This window comes from Ovis aries, chromosome 21 (assembly GCF_016772045.2).
Source record: "Ovis aries strain OAR_USU_Benz2616 breed Rambouillet chromosome 21, ARS-UI_Ramb_v3.0, whole genome shotgun sequence".
NCBI lineage: Eukaryota > Metazoa > Chordata > Mammalia > Artiodactyla > Bovidae > Ovis > Ovis aries.
Genome location: NC_056074.1, coordinates 11,026,530 through 11,050,290, shown reverse-complemented (window position 1 = coordinate 11,050,290; position 23,761 = coordinate 11,026,530). Strand labels below are relative to the sequence as shown.

The 23,761-nt window shown below is 39.9% G+C and overlaps 1 protein-coding gene across 37 annotated transcripts in view; it reads right to left on the bottom strand.

Annotated features, from left to right (window-relative positions):
* The window catches only part of DLG2 (discs large MAGUK scaffold protein 2), a 2,369,976-nt gene that overhangs the window by 780,092 nt on the left and 1,566,123 nt on the right, over positions 1-23,761 (bottom strand). For all 37 annotated transcript variants that reach the window (XM_042238120.2, XM_060403917.1, XM_060403919.1 and 34 more), the window contains one exon: positions 18,426-18,476. In XM_042238120.2, the coding sequence (XP_042094054.1) occupies positions 18,426-18,476 (51 nt within the window). The remainder of the gene's footprint in view (positions 1-18,425; positions 18,477-23,761) is intronic.

Below are 23,761 nucleotides of genomic sequence, written 5' to 3'. Positions count from 1 at the left end.
CAGAGTACATCATGAAAAATGCTGGGCTGCAAGAAGCACAAGCTGGAATCAAGATTGGCGGGAGAAATATCAATAACCTCAGATATGCAGATGACACCACCCTTATGGCAGAAAGTGAAGAGGAACTAAAAGCCTCTTGATGAAAGTGAAAGAGGAGAGCGAAAAAGTTGGCTTAAAACTCAACATTCAGAAAACTAAGATCAGGGCATCTGGTCCCATCACTTCATGGCAAATAGATGGAGAAACAGTGGAAACAGTGACAGACCTTATATTTTTTGGCTCCAAAATCACTGCAGATGGTGACTGCAGCCATAAAATTAAAAGATACTTGCTCCTTGGAAGAAAAGTTATATGCAGAGTATATAACCTAGACAGCTTATTAACAAGCAGAGACATTACTTTGTCAACAAAGGTCTGTCTAGTCAAAGCTCTGGTTTTTCCAGTAGTCATGTATGGATGTGAGAGTTGGACTATAAAGAAAGCTGAATACTGAAGAATTGATGCTTTTGAACTGTGGTGTTAGAGTAGACTCTTGAGAGTCCCTTGGTTGCAAGGAGATCCAACCGGTCCATCCTGAAGGAAATCAGTCCTGAATATTCACTGGAAGGACTGATGCTAAAACTGAAACTCCAATACTTTGGCCACCTGATGCAAAGAACTGACTCACTGGAAAAGACCCTGGTGTTGGGAAAGATTGAAGGCGGGAGGAGAAGGGGTTGACAGGGGATGCGATGGTTGGATGGCATCACTGACTCAATGGACATGAGTTTGAGTAAACTCCAGGAGTTGGTGATGGACAGGGAGGCCTGGGTGTGCCGCAGTCTGTGGAGTCACAAAGAGTCGGACACGACTGAGTGACTGAACTGAAAGTTTGTATGAAAGAACACGTTTCAGGCTTATGTCATAGACAGTTATAGAATAGAAGACAGCAAGTCTGGTCAGCACTCCAGGTAGTAGATCTCCCTGAAGTAATTACTCTAATTCACACATCTGGCTCCCATACTAACTCCTAAGCTCTCTGAAGAAGAGACTGTATCATGTACTACTTGTTCACAGCATCTAATACACCTGTGACCAAAGAGATGCTCAAGTAATGCCTGCCGAGTGAAAAAAGCATAAATTCCAGGCATCACAATCAACACTTATCCGGAGAATGAAAGAAAAAATGTAGGAGGGAAAGTAATAATCAGGAGCATTGCCAGAGGAAGAAGATCATGTGGGAAATAAAGACATGGGGAAGCTCTGGTTCTTCTGCAGAAGAAAGAGTCTGCGGATGAAGTAGATGTTGATATTATTTTGGTAAAATTCAAGGCCTCTCACGTGAAGAGAACTAGACCAGTAACAATAATAATTGCCAGTTCTTGTATAGTACTTTTTAGGGCTGGGCACTGTTTTACGTACTTCATTTTATATTTATGAACACACTTAGTATTCACAACAATCCTATGAAGGTGGTCTTATTATTATCCCTATTTTATAGGCGAGTATACTGAGGTACAGACTCAGTGACTTACTCACATTCACAAAGGTAACCAGTGTTAAAGCCACAGTTTGATCTCAGGCTAAAGTGCTGTAAACTCCACACATGAAATACTTTCCAGTGTTGGTAAAACAATTTGGTAGAAATTACTAGAAGAGAGTCAAATCAATGTAAGAAATACTTTCCAAACAGTAATGTTCACGATTTAGAGGGTTAAAGGGCTTTCCCACTTATTGGAGGTACAAGATAAAAACTTGTTATTTCGATGTGTTTCCCATGAGTCTAAACATTCATGATAGTTATTTTCCAACGCATGTATATGGAATTTAGAAAGATGGTAACGATGACCCTATATGTGAGACAGCAAAAGAGACACAGATGTAAAGAACAGACTTTTGGATTCTGTGGGAGAAGGTGAGGGTGGGATGATTTGAGAGAACAGCACTGAAACATGTATATTACCATATGTGAAAGAGATCACCAGGTCAGGTTCAATGCATGAGACAGGGTGCTCAGGGCCGGTGCACTGGGATGACCCTGAGGGAAGGGATGGGGAGGGAGGGGGGAGGGGTGTTCGGGGTGGGGAACACGTGTACACCCATGGCTGATTCATGTCAATGTATGGCAAAACCCACTACAATATTGTAAAGTAATTAGTCTCCAATTAAAATAGGTTAATTAATTAAAAAAAAACTGAATGAGGTATTAGGCCCAGGGTTTTAAAATTCTACACAAACAAACAAAAACAATCTAAACTTAAAAAAAGAAAGAGCAAGTTTAAATTATTTGGGTGATTTCAAATCTAATTTGACATGAGAAACAGTCTTCGGATTTCAGCTTAACTTTAGAAATTAATGAACCACATTTTGATATTTTTAGTTTGTTTTACCTCCAATGAGTATTCATTGGAAGGACTGATGCTGAAGCTGAAACTCTAATACTTCAGCCACCTGATGCGAAGAGCTGACTCATTTGAAAAGACCCTGATGCTGGGAAAGATTGAAGGCAAGAGGAGAAGGGGATGACAGAGGATGAGATGGTTGGATGGCATCAACAACTCAATGGACATGAGTTTGAGTAAACTCTCGGAGTTGGTGATGGACAGGGAGGCCTGGTGTGCCTGCAGTCCATGGGGTCTCAGAGTCAGACACGACTGAGTGACTGAACTGGACTTACCTTAATAAGCCAATCATTTGGATTTGTTTGCTATTAAAACAAAACCCAACAACAAGAGTTGAAGAAAAAAGAGCAAGGCTGGAAGTTAAAGATGTGATTTAGACTGGCCTTTGCTCTGTATTGAGTGACCTTGCGAAACCCATGTCAATGTTTTTTGAGCCCTCATTTGCTCATTTTTAAAGTGAGTGGCAAATTTCCTTTTCCTAATTCACAGGGTAGCTTGAAAGATGAAATGATATCTGAAAAATATTTGAAATAATGAAATAATATTAAAGCATGAGCTGCATCATAATTATATGGTATATTAGTTAAATGAAGAAATAAAGCTATATGCATAGTAGAACCAATTATGGCTTCATAAAACATGGATATATTCTCAGGAGGAAAGTTTAAAAAATACAGTTGAAACACAGCTTGAACTGGATTTATTGAATTAGAAAAATACCAAATTTGCAAGATGTGATGTCATTTTTGTTGTTTTTCTCAAGTTAGGGTAGCATTATTGAGCCATGAGTAAAGTTTAAGCAAATGGTGGGGAGAGGCACATGACTTATTGCTCAAACATTAAGAAACAATCCCACAGAGAAATAAATTCCTCCCCGTCCACCTCCTACTGTCTTTGTCTTTTTCTTGAAGTTGCTTTCAACCTTGCGATGTGAATCAAAGACATTTTGCCAGTGGGCTTGTTGTTTCCTTTTGATAAACGTATAAGACTTAAGGGCAATCATCTGAATATATCCTGGCTGGTTCGAGAATACTCTATTCTAAAAAAATCTTCCATATTTTTCCTGCTTGCTGATGGCACCACATTTGAAGACAGCTCAACCAGTTCTGCCACATACTAATTTTGTGATCATGGATAAATGCCTTAACTTCTTTGACCTACAGTTTTCTTCTTGGTAAAAGAGAGGCTCTAAAACATATGTCATAGACTAATTGTTAAAATTTGAGATAATCAAAAAGGAGTAAACAACATACAAAGTTAAATTTTCAGTAAATGATACTGATATACTTAGTGTGGCACCAGCATTAGAGAGAGCATGAGGGTTGGCTCTAGCTTAAAAGAAGGTCCTATCTACCTATCCACCCATCCAACTATAAACACATGTAAACACATACAAATACATGAAAGAAATATATATATATATAATGTGTACAAAATTTATACATGTATGTGAGTGTGTATAGAAACATGTCTGTGTAGACAATATACCATCAGGATGAAACACTAATCTCTGTATCTTGTCAGGAGACATAAATGAATCTTCTAGTGACTCTGCTAGTGATATACTTCTTCTGTGTGTGTGTGTGTGTGTGTGTGTGTGAGCCGCTCAGTCATGCCTGGCTCTTTGCAATCCCATGGACTGTGGCCTGCCAGGTTCCTCTGTCCATGGGATTCTCCAGGCAAGAATACTGGACTGGGTTGCCATGACCTTCTCCAGGGGAATCTTTCCGACCCAGGGATTGAACCCAGGTCTCCTGCACTGCAGGCAGATTCTTTTCCATTTGAGCTACCCAGGAAGTGATTAAAAACAGCCAGATGGAAATGCCAAGCATGAAAAGGATTTCAGCCATTAAGGGCCTCTACATAAAAGGTAGACAGGATATGAACACAGATGACAATGAGAAAGCCCTGAGGTGATGAAAAGGGTGGATAAGCTAACTCTGACTGGGGAACTGGACCAAGCTTTTCAGAGAAGCTAACACATAGGCTGAGTTTTGAGGAAGAACTTCTCAGTCAAAGATAGTAAGGGAGCGAAGAGCAGTCTTAGGATCAACAGAACCTAGCTGGTGATCCTGAATTAAATTCAAGGTGACATTCTTCTCAATGACTAAATGTCTTTGTTTAATTTATGCCGAGTCTATACAGACCAAATATTTTTAAACTATAAAAGTACACCTTGGAGGTTCTGATATCTTGAATATTTTCTTATTGTGTACATTCTGTTTCTTCAAAGGATAGATGATTTGAAAGTGCAAAAATGCATAAATCTCATCAAGCTAAGTAGATAAAATAGAAGCTTTTAAATCCACTAGTTCTAATTGCTTCTCAAATAAGTTTCAGTTTCCCTACTGTGCATCTCTATTTTGAGATATTAAAAACTATTTTTCTTCTCCCTGTTTTTTTCCTTTTTCCTTTCTTCCCGTTAAAGCAGGTATTCATTGTAGAGGGAGGTATGGAGAGGGAGAGTGGAAGTCAGAAGCAGCCTGCAAAGACCTCCCTACTTCTGTTTCCAAAAACCTAAGCCCTTTGAAGAAATTAAAGGGTTTTTGGAGGAGTAAAAGAGGAAAGAGGAGTCCTCTGCAGAGGGAATAAGTGGTTTCCCAAATGGAGGGGCACGGGAGAGAGAGAGACTCCTCCAATTGGAATGTTCATGTGTGTGTGCTAAATCAGGCCACTTGTGTCTGACTCTTTGTGACCGTATGGACCATGGCCCACCAGGCTCCTCTGTCCATAGGGTTCTCCAGGCAAGAATACTAGAATGGGCTGCCAAGCACTCATCCAAGGGACCTCCCCGACCCAGGGATCAAACTCCTGTCTCTTATGTCTACCTGCTTTGGCAGGCAGGTTCTTTCCCACTAGCACCACCTGGGAAGCCCTGAACTGGAATGAGAGAGAGGGAACAATTTCAGAGATAAAGGATTTTCAGGCATGTCTAAGATGATGGGGCCCTAAAGTTTAAGCTTCCTCATGACCCATTTGTGTCATTTAGGATTTGTTTAGTTGTAAGTCACAGAACCCCCCATTTAAACTGGTAACACAACAAAGGAAATTAACAGAAATTCAGAAGGGGGGCTTCAGAGATGGTTTCCTTCTCGGTCTCAAGATGTCACTAAGACTGTTCTTTACCCCATTTACCTACTCGGCCATCTAAAATGGTACTTCATTCTAAAGCTGGAATATTCTTCTCGCCATAAAATGGCTCTAAGCTACTATCTGAGCTAGAGGCTTCCTCACTCCTGCCCATGAAAGGGGGTGGGTTTCTGTCATGGAATTCTAAGCAGGAGTCACAATTCACTTTGATTGTACTGAAATAGGTTGAGTATTCACCACGGATAGAGACTAAGGGCCTTTCTCCATCAGTGTTCATTGGCTTAAATCAGAAAGGACCTACTGCATGAGTTCAGAGTTGCCTTAGCCTCCATCAAAGCACATGGGTTGTGTGGATAAAGGTGGACATCTGAACCAAAATCTGGACTCAGTTAGCAAAGAGGAAGGGGTGAAAAGAATGAAATGGGTAGAAAACTGACAAATGTCCACTACATCGTCAGCAGAAACGGGCAGACCTGCAGGAACAGCTCAGAGAGAAACCATGGGTGTTGCAGCAGCTACCCGTGAGGACACGTGACCAAACAATGTGTAGGCGGTCTTGTCACTGAATAAGGACACAGAACTGTGAGATATCTCTGGAGGTGGTTGAAGTGTTTGAGGGGGGAAAAGAAAAGAACACTAAAAATGACTAAGTTTACATGTGCCGTTAGCCTGACAATTGATCTACAGAGAAACAGAGATTCATCCCTTAGAGTTTGTTCAGTGGCAAGGGATAACATTTCCGGCTTTTACCAGTTCTCAAGATGGGGTACTTAGTAACTCAGGTGTGATTGCTGGGCCCCTGTCCTACATTGCTTTATGGGTCTTTGTTTTCCAATAATCTCAGGACCTAGTATCTCCATCATGTCTCTGAAGTTTAGAGCATCCCTGAGTTAGAGCTTTCTTTGCCAAACCTCCTTAACCATCCACATCGTATTGATATACGGGTCAAGAAAACAGATTTACTCTGATTAGAAAACTCATTTGGGAATAGTAGAATTTTGCCACTTCTGGGCAAGTCTATCCCATTGTCAATTTTTGTCTAAAAGCACTTAATTTTAGAATCAGATGTGCTTGCAATAGCATCAGATGTGCTGGTGATAACCAAGAGGATGTCAGGAAAAGCTGAGGGTCACAGTATAACTAGTGGTCTCCAGAAGGAAATATATTGGCCAGTTTAGATGATGTGAGGCTCAGGGTAAGGAACTGGAGGGAGGCACTTGGTAACACTCCAGTGACTGATGGTTTGTGGGGTGAAAGAAGGGAGATAAGTCAGCCTGGAGCTATAAAGAAAAATGGAGAAGGCTGGAGTCAGCAGCTGAATTTCAGCTAAAGGCATTTTGTGCCCATTCATCTAAATCAGGCCTTTGAGGTATGTTTACCAGGTAATCCTCAATCCTGAGACTTTGATGCTTGCATCTGAAGAAAAGTTAGATTAATGACCCCCCAAATGTCTGTAAACCATATTTCTCACAGTAAATTTTTTTTTTCTGACATCTGAGGCTAATGGTTAACACCGCAAACCTCTTTCCACACGTACAAAAAACTTGCTAGCTTCCAAATCAGAAAAGTTTTTAGACAGTAAAGACTTAAATTCATAAACTTGTCAGTAGGCATTCTCTTTACCTGCCACTTTTTTTTGTTGTTGTTGTTCTTTTATTTCCTAGGAGTTGAAACACAGTCATGGGTTACTTTACAGGAGATGCATGTGTAAGCTTTGTGGTATTAAGGTTTATTACAACCTGCCAACACTATTCCCTACCAGAGAGCTCAGCTTTATGACCTTACCTCAGTGGTGGGAGACACGGTTAGACTTTAGAAAAGATAAATCTAAGCAAGGTGACATTTATTTTGAGAACAGGCTATGGCAGCCTGAGCCTGGGGCAGGACCTATTCAAAAACTTTCTCAGAGTAATAGCAAAAATACAACACCAAGATATATTTGCATACATACACTAGGCAAGTTATGGATGCCAGATTTGAACCAGTCTGGCTAAGAATTTAAGGGGAGGTCTCATGTAGCCATTGAGAAGAGAGTGGCTGTCCGGTTGGGTCTTTAGGGTAGATATAACATAGAAATTGGATGCGGCCAGTGTGCTCTCTCTCTCTCCCTCTTTGTTAACTTCTGTCTCTCTCTCTCTCTCTCTCTCTCTCTCTCTCTGTGGGAAGCCTCATTTTCTCAGATGATCTTGCTCCACGAGGGAGGAAATTCATATGGCAACCACTCTTTCTCTCATCTCTCAGAACTCTACTGCACAGCTGGAATGTAACACCTCTCCATTCCACAAGCTCCAGTGTGAAAAATCCTGAGGAGTGCTCGTGTTTGGCTTAGTTTGACTCAGGTGGCAGCCTGTACATCAAGTCCCCAAGAAGAGTTTTTAAAATAAAGATTTCTCATGCCCCACACACCTAAGATTCTGATTCATGCAGTCTAGGGCATAGTTCAGGGATCTGTGTTATTATTAATATTTTACTAGCTTGCCAGGTAATTTCAATGAGTAGCTCTAGTTCAATCAACTGTGTGACCCTGGATGCTACAACTGGCAGTGGTCCTCAAAATGTGGTTGGAATGGGGAGAGAAGCAGTTCCCCCAAAGAAGAAGAATGTTCCTCCTGCCTCCTCCTGTTCTAATGTGCAGACCAAAAAAAAAAAAAAAAAGGTAACTTTCATATGTAGAGACTGGAAGTGAAAGATCATTAGAATAAAATATTTAAAAGCATCTGAAGCAAATATCATAGCCAAAAGCTATTGAACAGAAAAGAAAACACTAACTGCTTGTCTAGCCAGGAGCTAAATTCTTGTGAGCTAACAAAGAAGGGCAGAGAAGGCAATGGCACCCCACTCCAGTACTCTTGCCTGGAAAATCCCATGGATGGAGGAGCCTGGAAGGCTGCAGTCCATGGGGTCGCTAAGGGTCAGACACAACTGAGTGACTTCACTTTGACTTTTCACTTTCATGCATTGGAGAAGGAAATGGCAACCCACTCCAGTGTTCTTGCCTGGAGAATCCCAGGGACAGGGGAGCCTGGTGGGCTGCCATCTATGGGGTAGTACAGAGTCAGACACAACTGAAGTGACTTAGCAGCAGTAGCAGCAACAAAGAAGGGAAGACAGAGCTACAAAAGTTTGGAGTTATTCTAGAAGAAGCTATGGCTGCAAATTCAAGGGCAGACTCCATTTATATACTTAAAATGCATTAATAATTGGGAACGTATACCTTTTGGAGATCACTGAAGAAGCTTAGCATTTGCCATAAAAAAAAAATCTCTCTCTCTCTCTCTCTCTCTCTCTCTCTCTCTCACACACACACACACACACACACACAGAAGCAGAAGCAGAAGCATACATTTGCCACTTGACCTAGGCTCAGAATCATGACCTAAAGTTAACCAACAGTGACATCTTTGAAAAAAAAGAATGAGGCTTAGATAAAGGTGCATTTATACACTTTATAAAAACTAATATTGAGCATCTTTGCTGTTCGATGAACTATTTAAGGCATTTTACACGTTATTTCTGTTTTTCACAACCGTGCCGTATGACAGATACTAGTATTACCTTCATCATGAAGAAAGCTGAGGCTTAGTAGGTTAAGTCATTTGTTCAAGGTCACATAGAAAGTGGCCGATTCTGGATTCAAAAGAAAGTGTGAACTCAAAACTTGCGCTTCTTTTGACTTATGTGAATCTCCACTTGTTCTAGAAAACTTGCAATACCTTCCACAAAGCCAATAACACTTTGATCAAAATTCACACGTATTAAGTAAATATTTTTACATCTAAATACACACTTGTGTTTGGATGGTATCTATATCTGTAAACGTACATATGTGTGTATATATTTCAATCACACTAAAATATACACTGATAACTGCAAATGCGTAAAATTTAGAGTTTAAGAAGACTGTCTAGCATTAAAATTATTTAACTAAAATAGAATAAGACTGTACTATAGCTGACTATATGAAATCCCATCAAATATCTTCAGGACTCTGGTTTTTTGTTCCTGTTACTACTCATTTGAAACAGCTAAAGAGATCCAGAAGAAAATCTGAAATTTAGAAACCTAAAGCCTCTACATTTCTTGAAGCAACAGACCCTTAATTCCATTTGAATTTAGGAATTTTCATCTTCACGGAAACTCAATAGTGTGAGAGAAATAAATTTGACCTGATTCAGATACCCAAGGAATTTCTAGTTAAATTGAAGCCTGGATTAGTCTAGAGAGCTCATCAGTACACAGCTTTACTTGGTTACTGCTTACCTGCAGTTTACAAATACTGTTTAAAAAATTCCCAAGTTATCCACCTGATACCCCAGACTCAGTTCATCTGCAAGAATCTGCAGGGTGTAGTAAGTCAGTCACTTTTCTCTGCCCTATAGATATGTTGATTTTGGCATGGGTCTAATAAGTAACAAAATCAATTATTTATACTTAGGAATATGGCTCAGCTCTTTTTAAAAAAAAAATTGCAAAAGAATATCCCCGACGTGTCAGACAGAATATTCAAATAGTGTCACATGGCCATACATTCTGCAGCTGTCAGGAAAACACTCCAAATGTTCTTTTTCTTTTTTTGGAGGCTGTGGTAGGGGTCGGCAGATGGTCAGATAGTCACTTCAACATCTCTGCTAAACTGTAGTTATGCATGCTGGTCAGGGTTATGAAGGCATGATGAATCTATTATCCATGCTGGGTCAACTGGCTTCTTTTGATACAAACCATATTAGGGGTACATAACCTATTAATTTCATACATGAATAATGGATAAATCATTCAGAGGCACGGACATTATACTCAGCTACCTCTATTAATGTCACAAGAGTTGAGGGTGTCAGAAAGGCTTGAAATATCACAGGTGTCCACGGCTGAGAGGCCTAGATTGTGTAAATGAAAGGAATTTGTTGGGCTATAGTCTAGGCGTCTTTGACATCTTTGCTCTCTCTGGCATTTTCTCATCCTACAAAACATCAGAATCTGTCCTAAGATTCTTAAAATATTTTGAATCATCTCCTCCACCATCACCACTGGCAGAATTTAGTCATTAATTTATGGCACCCCACTCCAGTACTCTTGCCTGGAGAATCCCAGGGACAGGGGAGCCTGGTGGGCTGCCGTCTATGGGGTCGCACAGAGTCAGACACGACTGAAGTGACTTAGCAGCAGCAGTCATTAACTGTATGTCTTAAATGGCACATCTGCATTATCTGCTGAATCCTGTACACCTAATACTGCAGCTGAAGTGATCTTTTTCAAACACAAGTATGATTATGTCACTTTTTTCTGCCTAAAATTTTCCAAAGGCTCGCCATTGTCTCCAAGATACAATTTAAAATTTAAATGTTATCCAAGGCATCTCTGTTTCCAGTCCTGTCCATCCTTCCTGCCTGCTCTCTCTCTCTGAGCCTCACTTCAAACCTTGAGCCGCAGCCATCCTGAAATGGTGCTACCTGCGGTTCCTTGAGCATGTCACTTTGCCATGGACCCCTGCACATTTGCACTCGCTGTTTCCTGAGAGGTCCGCTTCTCCTTCCTTGTGCCTGGCCAGTTTCCCTTCACCCTTCAGGTACAATGCCTCAGAGAAGTACTCCATTCTGGGCCGGGTAGTCACTGCATTCTGATCTTCATTATGGTTTCTGCCCATTTACTTCTCTGTGTCCTCCCCCAGATGGTGAAAGTCTATGAAACAAGGGCTGTGCTCAGCGCCCTTGTTCAAAAAGTGTTTGACACCTAAGTGTCCATAAGACAGGTGTGGGATTCACCACGTGCAGCAAAGCAGCCAACACATTGACTAATGCTACTATAGGGAAGGAGTCATCAACGCGCCCTCAAATTGTGCACTGGTTTTCCCTTTTCTTTTAATATTGTCATAGGAATATAAAGAACACTACAATAAAGTTCCTTCCATCAAGGAACTCACATTTCAGTGGAAAAGACATTTTCTTCATCATTTAGTGTGAGAAATTCTCTACTTGTGTTAATTTATGCAGGGGAACCTTTCCCAAGAGGGGAAGTCAAGAAAAATCTCTTGGAGGAAAAAACACTTGAGCTTAATTTGGTGCAATTTAACTCAGCAGAATGAGCTTAGGTTTTCATGTCTGGTGGGCATAGAGCTGAATCCTAGTTCTATCTTTGACTAGCACTGTGACTTTTGACATGTGACTTAATTTTTGAGTTTAATTTAAACTCATTTAAATTATATGTTCTAATGTGTTAAATGAAGTTAGCAATATCCACTTCACCGGGATGTTAGTAAATGTGATTAGCTTATTACTAAATTAAATGTTACAGAGATGAAATGCATAAAAAACGTGAGCTGTAACACACAGAGCAAAGACCGTAACTTCCTTATTGTGTTCCCTTGTTCAGTCATGTCCAGCTCTCTGAGACCCCATGGACTGTAGCCTGTCAGGATCCTCTGTCCATGGAATTTTCCAGGCAAGAATAGTGGACTGAGTTGCCATTTTATATTTCAGAGGATCTTCTCAACCCAGGGATTGAACCCACATCTCTCACGTGTCCTGTACTGGCAGGCTGATTCATTGGATGTCTAACATCAATTCAAGTAATGGGGAGAAAGAACAGGGCAAGCTGGTGTGAAAAGAATTCCTGTTGGATTGATGTAAATTGTTCACTGAGACTGAGAAGCTAGGTTTTAAGCTTCCTCAGTGATCCTATAAATAATGCTTGTGAGAACTATCAAATTACCATGAAGGAAATATGAAGAATAAAAACGATGCATGCTATTCTAAACCTTTATATTAACTCCTTTAACATTCATAAGAGAAGGGATAGACTACCCACTCCAGTATTCTTGGGCTTCCTTTGTGCCTCTGCTGGTAAAGAATCTGCCTGCAATGTGGGAGACCTGGGTTCCATCCCTGGGTTGGAAAGATCCCCTGGAGAAGGGAAAGGCTACCCACTCCAGTGTTCTGGCCTGGAGAATGCCATGGACTGTATAGTTCATGGGGTTGCAAAGAATCAGACACTATGAGTGGCTTTCACTTTCAATAATCACAAAGGCCTTAGGAAGTGGTTATAAATACCTTCGTCTCATTTCCAGATGTGGAAATTGAGACACAAAAACGTTAAGTACTCAACTCAAAGTAACTTAGCCAGTAAGTGACAGAGCCAGAGTCAAACACAGGCCACGTGTCCCTGTTTCGCTGTACTTTCAGGGACTGAGCATCAGGCATAAACCCAAATAGTCATTGAATACATACTGCATTCCAGACACTGTTCTAGGCGAACTGGATACAGAGTTGACTATCTATTTACATATAGCATATATTTAAGGAGGAGATAGATGTTAACAAAGTAGACAATACATAAATGAAATATATAAATAAATACTATAAACTTCAGATGTAAGGACAATTATAGGACAATAAAACTATGAGAAGGAAAAAAAAAAAAGTAGTGGGGAAGCTGCACTAACTTCAACGGAGTACAAAGGGGAGATTTTTCTGAGGAGGAGACATTTGAGTTGATATTTCCATGATGAAATGAGCAAATCTTATAGAGCCGAGGGGAGATTTTCCCAGGCACATAGAATATCATATATAAATGCCTCAGGTGAGTAAAGCTTGGCATGTGAGGAATGATGAGAAAGTCAGTGTGGTCGGAGTGAACTGTTCTAGGAGTTGAAGGTTAGGCCATAATATTGGGGAAAGAAGCAGAAGTCAGATTATATACAGCCTTGTAGGTGATGATAATGAGTGTAATTATTACCTCTTGGAAGGTTTTAGGAATAAAAGTGGTCTGATCAGGTTTCTACTTCAAAAAAAAAAAAAAATCACTCTGGCTACCGTCTGGAAAAGAATGGGCAGAAGCAGAAGCTATTACTGTGGTCCAGGTGTGGCGTGATATTGATTTGGACCAAGAGTCAGCAGAGTGCAAAGATGTGACTGATTTTGAAATATACTTTTATGGTAGCACCAGTAAGACTTTCACCAGATACCAAGGGGAAAAGCATAATTATACAAGACTTCTCGATACATTATTTTTGGCTTGAATTACAAGGAATATTATACAGTCAATGAGTTCAGATGATGAATTTTAAGAGAGAAGCAGCTTAGGCCCTGAGGACAGGAAGTACAGGGAAATCATGAATTCTGTTGGGAATATACCAAATTTGGGTACTGGGTTTCTGGAGTGTTCCTACATTTAGAGGAAGAACCAGCAAGGAGACTGAGAAAGGGCACCGATGAGATGGTAAATCAACAGGAGAGTGCTTTGTTCTGGAAGGCAAGATATGAACACCTTTGAGGAAGGAGGCAGAGACAGCTGCAGAGTGCTGCTGAGAAGTCAGGACTGAGAACTGAGGCTTGTATTGAGCAAGATGGAACTTGCTGTGACTTTGACAGGGACCGTTTTAGAGCTACGGTGAAGATGAAAACATGAATAGGTTAACATAAGAAAAGGAAGTACTAAAGTGGAGTTAATGCAGATAGACAGGTTTCCTAGATTTTTGGTTAAGCTCAATAGAACAACGAGGTAATAATGGATGAGGAATATTGGGACACATTTTTTTTTAAGATGAGAGCTATTATCACGCTAAATTAAATTTATCCAGGAAAAAAAAAAAAAAAAAAAGCAAGCGAGAAACTGCAGGAGAGAGAGGAGAAAACTCCAGAAGCAAATTCCTTGAATGGACAAGAGGTTATGGAGTCCCAGGTTACAAGCGAAGAGCTGGCCTTGGAAAGAATTAGGGAACAGAGAGAGCACACTAGTGAATCTGGTGGTAGGAAGTAAGGCGGTTTTCATTTGATGGCTTAGATTTTCTCAAGGACATATGGAGAGAAATTAATAGTTGAGAGCGAGGATGAGGGAGGGGGTGTTTGAGATTTGAGGAGATGAAATGAGATAGGAAACTGTTTTCCCAGAGACCGAGAAATGGATTTTTCTAAAGAAATTGCTAAGAACTGGTTGGTTGTTTTGAGAGTTCGTTTGAAGCCAACAGTTATAAATTTAAAGTGAGATGACTAGGTGCTTCTCTTGCCATGTCTAGTTGCTCGGGCGCTGGCATGGACTAATTAGGAAGGTGTAAGTCTAACCAAGGTAGGTTAACAAGGGCTGAGGTGACCACGAGAAAAGGAGAGAGGAGAAAAAGTGCTGAGTGTGTAAGATGGAAACTTAGAGTGACGGATCAGGGCACATAGGCCAAGGGGAGGAGGAGAGTGAGTGAAGCCAGATTCAAGGTCCCAGTGGGGAGAGTAGGTGTACTAGAACAAATGACAAGGACACAGAGGCGGTGGTGCTCAGAGAAGGTGATGCTCGAGAGGTCTTGGAAGGGGAACAGCTAAGGGCAAGGATAAGCTTCAGAGTGTGACTGAGACCCTTAGGGCGGGAAGTAAAGGAAGGGAGACAGCATGCAAGCTCATGAAGCGAGTGCGAACACACACTAGAACCCACCATCGTCTGACTCATAGAGAATGTTCTACCTCACATCACTGTTAGCGTCTATTTCTGACCTATAAAACCAGGGTAACTAAATGCTGTTACAGTCAAGGCGTATTTATGTGTAGGGTTTGGGGAGAGAGAGGTTGACCTCACAAGGGTGAGATCTGTGTAGTGGAAAGAGATCCTATGTTTAGAAGGCACTGCCATTGTCACCTTTTAATTCTTACTGGTTTTTAAACAAAGGCCTCCCACTTTGATTTCGCACTGCATCCTACAATTTATAAGGCTATTTCTGGACAGATGATCAGTGATTTAGGAGAAATATCTTCTCTCTCCTCATTTGGGTTGATTTTCCATAAACCTCACTTTTATTCATTTTGCATGCCTTTAAAACGATTTAACAAAGTTCATAATGGAAGTTTTAAAGAACTCATCTGTCAAACATTTACTTTTTAATGTAAATTTCCTTTTAAAGCCATTCATAATAAAAATTAGGCTGGAAGTAAGGAAATTGCCTGACTAATGAAACTGAATAATTAGTAAACTGAAGAAGAAAAAAAATAAGTTTAAATGTAGATCTAGAGTCTGAATTCATGCTTGGATGAGAGCACAGAAAAAATACTTACATTTTTATTTCTTAATATAAATGTATTGCATGTTTCCCTGGAGGAGAAAATTGCAATCCACTCCAGTATTCTTGCCTGAAAAATCCCATGGACAGAGGAGCATGATGGGCTACGGTCTGAAGGGGTAACAAAGAGTTGGGCATGACTGAGCACCTGAGAACTCACACATTGTGTGTTTATTATGGAAAGTGTAGAAAATAAATATAGACAAAAAGAAGTAACTAACAATTACCTCAAAATCCTTAACAAGAGTTAATAATTTTCAACATTTTGGTATGTATCCTTATTATGAATGTATATTATGCATATACAGATGAAGGTGAAAGAGGAGAGTGAAAAATGTGGCTTAAAACTCAATATTCATATAATTAAAATCATGGCATCCAGTCCCATAACTTCATGGCAAATAGATGAGGAAACAATGGAAACAGTGACAGACTTTATTTTCTTGGGCTCCAGAATCACTGTGGAGGTTACTGTAGCCATGAAATTAAAAGACACTTGTTTCTTGGAAGAAAAGCTATGACGACCTAGACAGAATATTAAAAAGCAGAGACATTACTTTGCCAACAAAGGTTCGTTTAGTCAAAGCTAAGATTTTTTCCAGCAGTCATGTATGACTATGAGAGTTGGACCAGAAAGAAGGCTGAACACCGAATAACTTATGCTTTTGAACTGTGGTGCTGGAGAAGAGTCCCTTGGACTGCAAGCAGATCCAACCAGTCCATCCTAAAGGAAATCAGTCCTGAATATTCATTGGAAGGACTGATGCTGAAGCTCCAATACTTTGGCCACCTGTTGCAAAGAGTCAACTCATTGGAAATGATGCTGGGAAAGACTGAGGGCAACAGGAGAAGGGGACGACAGAGGATGAGATGGTGGGATGGCATCATCAACTTAATGGACATAAGTCTGATCAAATTCCTGGGAACAGTCAAGGACAGAGAAGCCTGGTGTGCTGCAATCCATGAGGCGGCACAGAATCAGATGTGACCGAGTGACGGAGCAACAGCAACAATAAATGGCTGCTCCAATTTCCAGGCCCACTCAGTGGCAGTGGATATTAATCTTCCTTTTAAATGTTTTGCCAAGTGGGTTGAGAAAAACTGTTAAATACCATTGTTTGTTTAATAGCAAGGCTGAGCAAGGTTCTGGATGCTATTGGCCTTTTCTTTTTTGATGAATATCCTGTTAATACCTTTCAGTCACCTTTTTCTAGGCGTTCTTTGGCCTTTTTTGGGCAGTCTTTGACCTTTTTTCTTATTCTTCTCTAAAACACCTTTATATTTTTGGCTTACGGTACACAAAATCTCCCTAATTTTTCAAATCTTTGCCAAGGCCTAAACAACATGTTTTCAGAACTCTGCAGGGTTGCTGTGTTTTTCTCTATGAGCGAGGTTTTAAAATCCATCACATATTATTTTAAACTAAAAAAAAAGGAAAAGCATGGTAATGGTAGTTAAGAAGATCACATTAATTTCACATAAATGAAAATACAGTATCAATTCAGTTCAGTTCAGTAGCTCAGTCATGTCCAACTCTTTGCGACCCCATGAATCACAGCATGCCAGGCCTCCCTGTCCATCACCAATTCCTGGAGTTCACTCTGACTCACATCCATCGAATCAGTGATGCCATCCAGCCATCTCATCCTCTGTCGTCCCCTTCTCCTCCTGCCCCCAATCTCTCCCAGCATCAGAGTCTTTTCCAATGAGTCAACTCTTCGCATGAGCTGGCCAAAGTACTGGAGTTTCAGCTTTAGCATCATTCCTTCCAAAGAAATCCCAAGGTTGATCTCCTTTAGAATGGACTGGTTGGATCTTCTTGCAGTCCAAGGGACTCTCAAGAGTCTTCTCCAACACCACAGTTCAAAAGCATCAATTCTTCGGCACTCAACTTTCTTCACAGTCCAACTCTCACATCCATACATGACTACTGGAAAAACCATAGCCTTGACTAGATGGACTTTTGTTGGCAAAGTAATGTCTCTGCTTTTCAATATGCTATCTAGGTTGCTCATAACTTTTCTTCCAAGGAGTAAGCATCTTTTAATTTCATGGCTGCAGTCAGGATCTGCAGTGATTTTGGAAGTTCCAGAAATAAAGTCTGACACTGTTTCCACTGTTTCCCCATCTATTTCCCATGAAGTGATGGGACCAGATGCCATGATCTTTGTTTCTGAATGTTGAGCTTTAAGCCAACTTTTTCACTCTCCTCTTTCACTTTCATCAAGAGGTTTTTTCGTTCCTCTTCACTTTCTGCCATAAGGGTGGTGGTGGTGTCATCTGCATATCTGAGGTTATTGATATTTCTCCCAGCAATCTTGATTCCAGCTTGTGCTTCTTGCAGCCCAGCATTTCTCATGATGTACTCTGCATAGAAGTTACATAAGCAGGGTGACAATATAAAGCCCTGATGTACTCCTTTTCCTATTTGGAACCAGTCTATTGTTCCATGTCCAGAAAATACAGTATAACTTATCTCAAAATGTATAGCAAAAGATTAATAATGAAAACAATAGGGAAAAAAAAGTATTGATCCCTGGGTCAGGAAGATCCCCTGGAGAAGGGAATGGGAACCTGCTCTAGTATTCTTGCCTGGGAAATCCCATGGACAGAGGAGTCCATGGGGTCACAAAGAATCGAATACGACTAAGCAACTAACATTTTCACTTTCACATCACACAATCTCACTGACTATTTGGCTTTCCCTATTCATTTTTCCAAACCCTGGCCATGCAGTACACATAATGAAAGTTCTGGTAGGTTGGTCGGCTTGTCTCCATGCCTTCCACTGCAAACACTTCATTAATATTTTCATTGTGAGCGTGTGTACAATACACATTTGCACATTTCCCCAAGACAACCCATTAGAAAGCAGAATGTGGAATGCAAGATTAGGGTTTTGGATTACTGGATTTTTTTCTTACCCTCTCCAATGTGATTTCTTCAAACTCATATTCAATTTCTGTCCCATTGACCTGTAAATAGGGGAAAAAAATAAAGAAAACTATTAAATACATTTTGAGGAGGAGAGAGCTGCATTTTAAATAACATTAGGGGGTCAAATTGCATCCTGGCTATGAATAAACCACACTCTATTGATGTTTGTGACCAAATGTTCTCTTCCAAATGAAATATAGTCCAAGGTGTTCTGAAATATGACTGAAACTCTACAAACAAAACAAAACAACAAAAAACCCCTGATTGTATCCTTTAGAATTTCTTGATGTTTGGGGGAGAGAAAACAGTACGAAATACGTACTGTGAGTTTAAAAGAGAAAGCCATCTGGGGCACTGTTACAATTGCAAGGGCAATTTTTCCCTAATATCTTTCAATTTTTCTATGGATAGACTCTAAAATATGACCTTAAGAATCAGTGGTAAGGGCAACACGACCATATTACATTTTCGGCTGTAAAACATCATTAAGAATGACCGTGTTAGATAAAGAATGCCTTCTCTTTATTGGTTCAAGCTCAGGTAATTTATCCCCATTATCCTCCTGCTATATTTGTTGAGAAGCCCTGACCCATGTAACCATGGCTTCGGTAGCCATGAGAAAAGAACAAACCAGGACATGCTTGAAATTCCTGGTGAGAAACCATTTTAACCATCCAACCGACCCTTAAATTGATTTGAACTTAGAGAGAGAAACACATTTTAAATATAGTCAGGCAACATAGAACATATGACTTAGATTTCAAGTGACATGAATACAGAACATATGAAGAGCTACTTTAAAATAATCTAACAAATATTAAATTCTCACTTTTCATCTATCACAGATCCTTCTCAGCCAGGCAAAATTTCTGAGCAGGGAAATTCTTGAATTGGCTTTTTTGTTGTTGTTGTTAGACTATGTCTCAGCAACATTATTAACATTTAGAAATCAGTGAGAAAAAACTTATTTTCAAGTAAAAGTCCATGACTTTTATAAAATTCTGATTTTACTTTACTGTCCCTTCTTTATAAGAATTTAAACATAGATCTTGCATATTAAGAGCTTTATGGAGGCAAGAACCAGGCAGCCGCATTAACTAATGGAGCCTGACAAAAAAGAAATAATGAAGGGGAAAAAAAGTGAATGGATGAATGACTGAACTAAGTAAATTTATTTACCTGATTTATAAACACAGGCATTTATGGGTTCTCTTCCATAAGGAATTTGACTATGGTATCATTAACTGAAGGTATAATCATAACTATAATCAGCAAATATAAAGAACAATAGACTTTACTTATATGTGTCCACCAGACACTTAGAGCATGTTTTTGATTTTCTAATTATATGAGCTAATTGGTGAATCACATTTTATTGTGTTACTACATTATCAAACAGCCCTAAACCAAATTTGATTTTCTGGGCTTCAGCAACTTAACGACTCAGGGGAGAGAACTTGAAGATGTTAGAACTAAGCTTTAGCAACTTTACAGTTTTTTTAATTTTGTTTTTCACATGTAAAAATCAAAACTCAAACTCCCTGTGTGTTCCCATATTAATTCTTTTTTTTTGGTCTTTTTTGTTTTTCAAAACTGTTCTTAGTTGACAAAGGAAGTCAGAAAGGGAAGGCTGAGTTAATGCAATGTGTTTTAATTCTCACAGTATGGCGCCATGAAGCTTTTCTTCACTTCATTGCTCTCTAGAGTGGAGCCCTTCACACTATTAAAGTGCTGCGAATTGCGGTGGGGGAAAAGAAAAACAGAAAACTTCAAAGAGAAGAAAACAACAAGCCTATGATAATAAATATCAGAGGAGAAAATTCTGTAAGGAAGTGCTTAACAGATAAGAATATTTTAGTGACATACATTGCATAGTTAGGGTCTACCAAAATCCTTCCTTAACATTTGTATGATCATATATGCTTAATTATAAATCCTAGAAGCATTATTTATACATATCCAAGTTTGTATTCAAAAGTTCCTCAGACAGCTACATGAACTATTGATGGCTTCACATTTACTCCACGAGTCTTTAGTTTTCAACCCAAGAAAGCAATGCCATTTGCCTAATTCAATAGTATCCGGGATCTCTTTAAAGGAAGGGAAGAGGACATCCAGGTGGGGATATAATCTTCCTTTTAAAAGAAAATATTCCATGACTAGAACTGGATCTCGTGAAATTATAAAGGAGTGAAAGGATTTTAGCATAGGTGAGACAATATTTCAAGCTTTACTTGAGGAGCATTTAAAACACAGAATGACAGGAAAGATATTTAAGAGGTTCTAGAGTTTACTGCTTCATCACTAAGAGAGCATGATCTACGCTGCCTAAGGACCCCTAAGAAAAGAAATCCTACACTAATACTTGGCAAAGACCTCGGGGCAAAGAATGAAATAAAAAGAACTAAGAATACTTCCATTTTAAACATAAGTGTTATAAAAATGGACTGTGATATTTGTGCCCATTTAGTAGCTTCCCAGGTAGAGCTTGCAGAAGGCAATGGCACCGCACTCCAGTACTCTTCCCTGGAAAATCCCATGGACGGAGGAGCCTGGAAGGCTGCAGTTCATAGGGTCACTGAGGGTCGGACACGACTGAGCGACTTCACTTTCACTTTTCACTTTCATGCATTGGAGAAGGAAATGGCAACCCACTCCAGTGTTCTTGCCTGGAGAATCCCAGGGACGGGGGAGCCTGGTGGGCTGCTGTCTATGGGGTCGCACAGAGTCGGACATGACTGAAGTGACTTAGCAGCAGCAGGTAGAGCCAGTGGTAAAGAATCCACCTGTCAGTGCAGGAGATGTGAGAGAAGCAGGTTTGATCCCTGGGTCAGGAAGATCCGCTAGAGAAGGGAATGGCAACCCTCTCCAGTATTCTTGCCTGGAAAATTCCATGGACAGGCTACAGTCTACAGGGTCACAAAGAGCTGGACACGACTGAACAACTGAGCACAAGCAGCACAAATACCTTTCCAGAGGAGTATACCAATTCAATAGTCTTTAAATACTTTTCGTTCACATTTGCTTAGAGGAATAGTTGCTCACTAAGTGGTAAAGAGCCAAAAGGTATGAAAAGTAATTCCCTCTGAGCCATAATATTGTATATTCTTACTCTGAAAAACCAAGAAAAACTGTCCTGAAGGGCCTCCCATCATCTTCTGGGGGATTTACAGACAATCCATTGTCTCAGCTTGCCTTGATGGTCTCACTCTACTTCCAATTAGTTTAACAATATATGCCATTTAATTTAAAAACAAACAAACAAACCAAAAATGGGCTTTGGGGCTTCCCTGGTGGCTCAGTGGTAAAGAATCAGCCTGCCAATGAAGGAGACTCTGGTTCTATTTCTGGTCCAGGAAGATCCCAACATGCTGAGGAACAACTAAGCCCCTGTACCACAAGTACTGAGTCTTGTGACTCTAGAGTCCGGGAACCACAACTACCTAGCTGCAACTATTGAAGCCAGCACACCACAACTATAGAAGAGACCCAGCTCACAGCTGGAGGAAAGCCCATGCAGCAACAAAGACCCAGACAGCCAAAAATAAATAAAATTATTATTATTTTTTTTATAGGGGGCTTCCCAAGTTGTGCAGTGGCAAAGAATCTGTCTGCCAACACAGGAGATTCAAGAGACATGGGTTCAATCTTTGGGTCTGGAAGATCCCATGGAGGAGGGCATGGCAACCCACTCTAGTATTCTTGTCTGGAAAATTCCATGGACAGAGCGTGGCAGTCTACATTCCATAAAGGTTGCAAAGAGTTGAATGAGACTGAACACATTCAATTTTGGCTTCCCTGGTAGCTCAGCAGTAAAGAATCCTCCTGCAATGCAGGAGATGCAGGCAGGAGACTGGTTTGATCCCTGGGTCAGGAAGATTCCCTGGAGAAAGAAAATGGCAACCTACTCCAGGATTCTTGCCTGGAAAATCACAATCCATGGAGTCACAAAAGAGTCAGACATGACTGGGCAACTAAACAACAAACAACATTCTTCCTGAAAAATACTGCCAAATACAATTTTTTACTTGGCTAACAATATCTCCTGTGAGGTTTAAGTACCCTGGTAATGTTTTATGCCACTGATGGTTTGCAGCCTGTACAGTTGCATGGAGATGGTTCCGGTTAACTCAGATCTGGCTCTGACCATCACCCAGCATCATCTCTCCTCCTGCAGAAGTGAGAGGATTGGCAGCTTTCTAGATGTGGAGGGTCAGTAAAGTACGTGGAATTTCCCAGTTTTGAAATATGTTTTTGTTCAGATACTTGATTTTTCTGAACCTAATGGTTATGGAGTGTCAGCTGGTAGGTTTCCATGGTGGCTGGAAAATCAAATTGATGCCACATATTGTCCTGTCCTATTCTGCGCATCTAGCCTTCCTGGCCTCAGATGGAAGTTAAGACAAGAGCATAACCTATTCAAATTCAAACTTGGTATTTAAAATTCTAATTTCATAAACTTTGAATACTTTATATATGTTTTTCTCTCCCCAACAGTCTTTAGCTAATTTCACTGCTTTTTCCTTTTTTTCCCTTCAGTGCTATAGTAACCACCTGTCTGGGTGATAATATAATTTGATTTGAGATCTATTTTTATTTCCTGAAAAGAGGTTTTTCATGAATAAGACGTGAACTATTCCATGTTTTAATGTTCTTAACTGGAATCCTAAGTAATGATTCCTTTGAATTTTTTGTTCGTGTCTATATTGTAATTTCATTAAAACTAACAGCATTCTAAAATGTTAAGATGAATGAATTTTAGACATCCCCATATCACATATTAAAACAAATGCTGAAACATGAATATCAAAGTATTGGCTTTTTAGGACAAAGCAATTCTACCCAATGAGCAAGTATTGAGCTTGCATGATGTGCCAAGTGATATGGGAGGCACTGAGAAAATAAAGATTTTAGTATATTATTCCTATTCTCAAGAAACATACAGTCCTTATAGAGGTACCAAACACAAACAGAAAAACCTCACAGAAGTGTGATATCTAATATACAAAATAAAGAAATGAATTTGAGCCACAGCCCCCCTGTTGCCACATACAAGAGCTATACAGATCCATTTACTATTGGCTGTGTATATATATTTGATTCCTAAGTAGTATAGAATATGACAGTAGTGGACTAATTCTGCCCATTATTATAAGTGATTATAATACAGTAAATAAGACATCTCAATCTTTTGGCTTTTAGCATATAAGGCTGAGTGATGAATTTCAACAATGGTTGAAAGGTATCTACGACAACTGGCTTAAAAAAAAGTATCTATCCATATATTTATGCCATTTGTGTATCTTAAAAAAATTTATTTTTG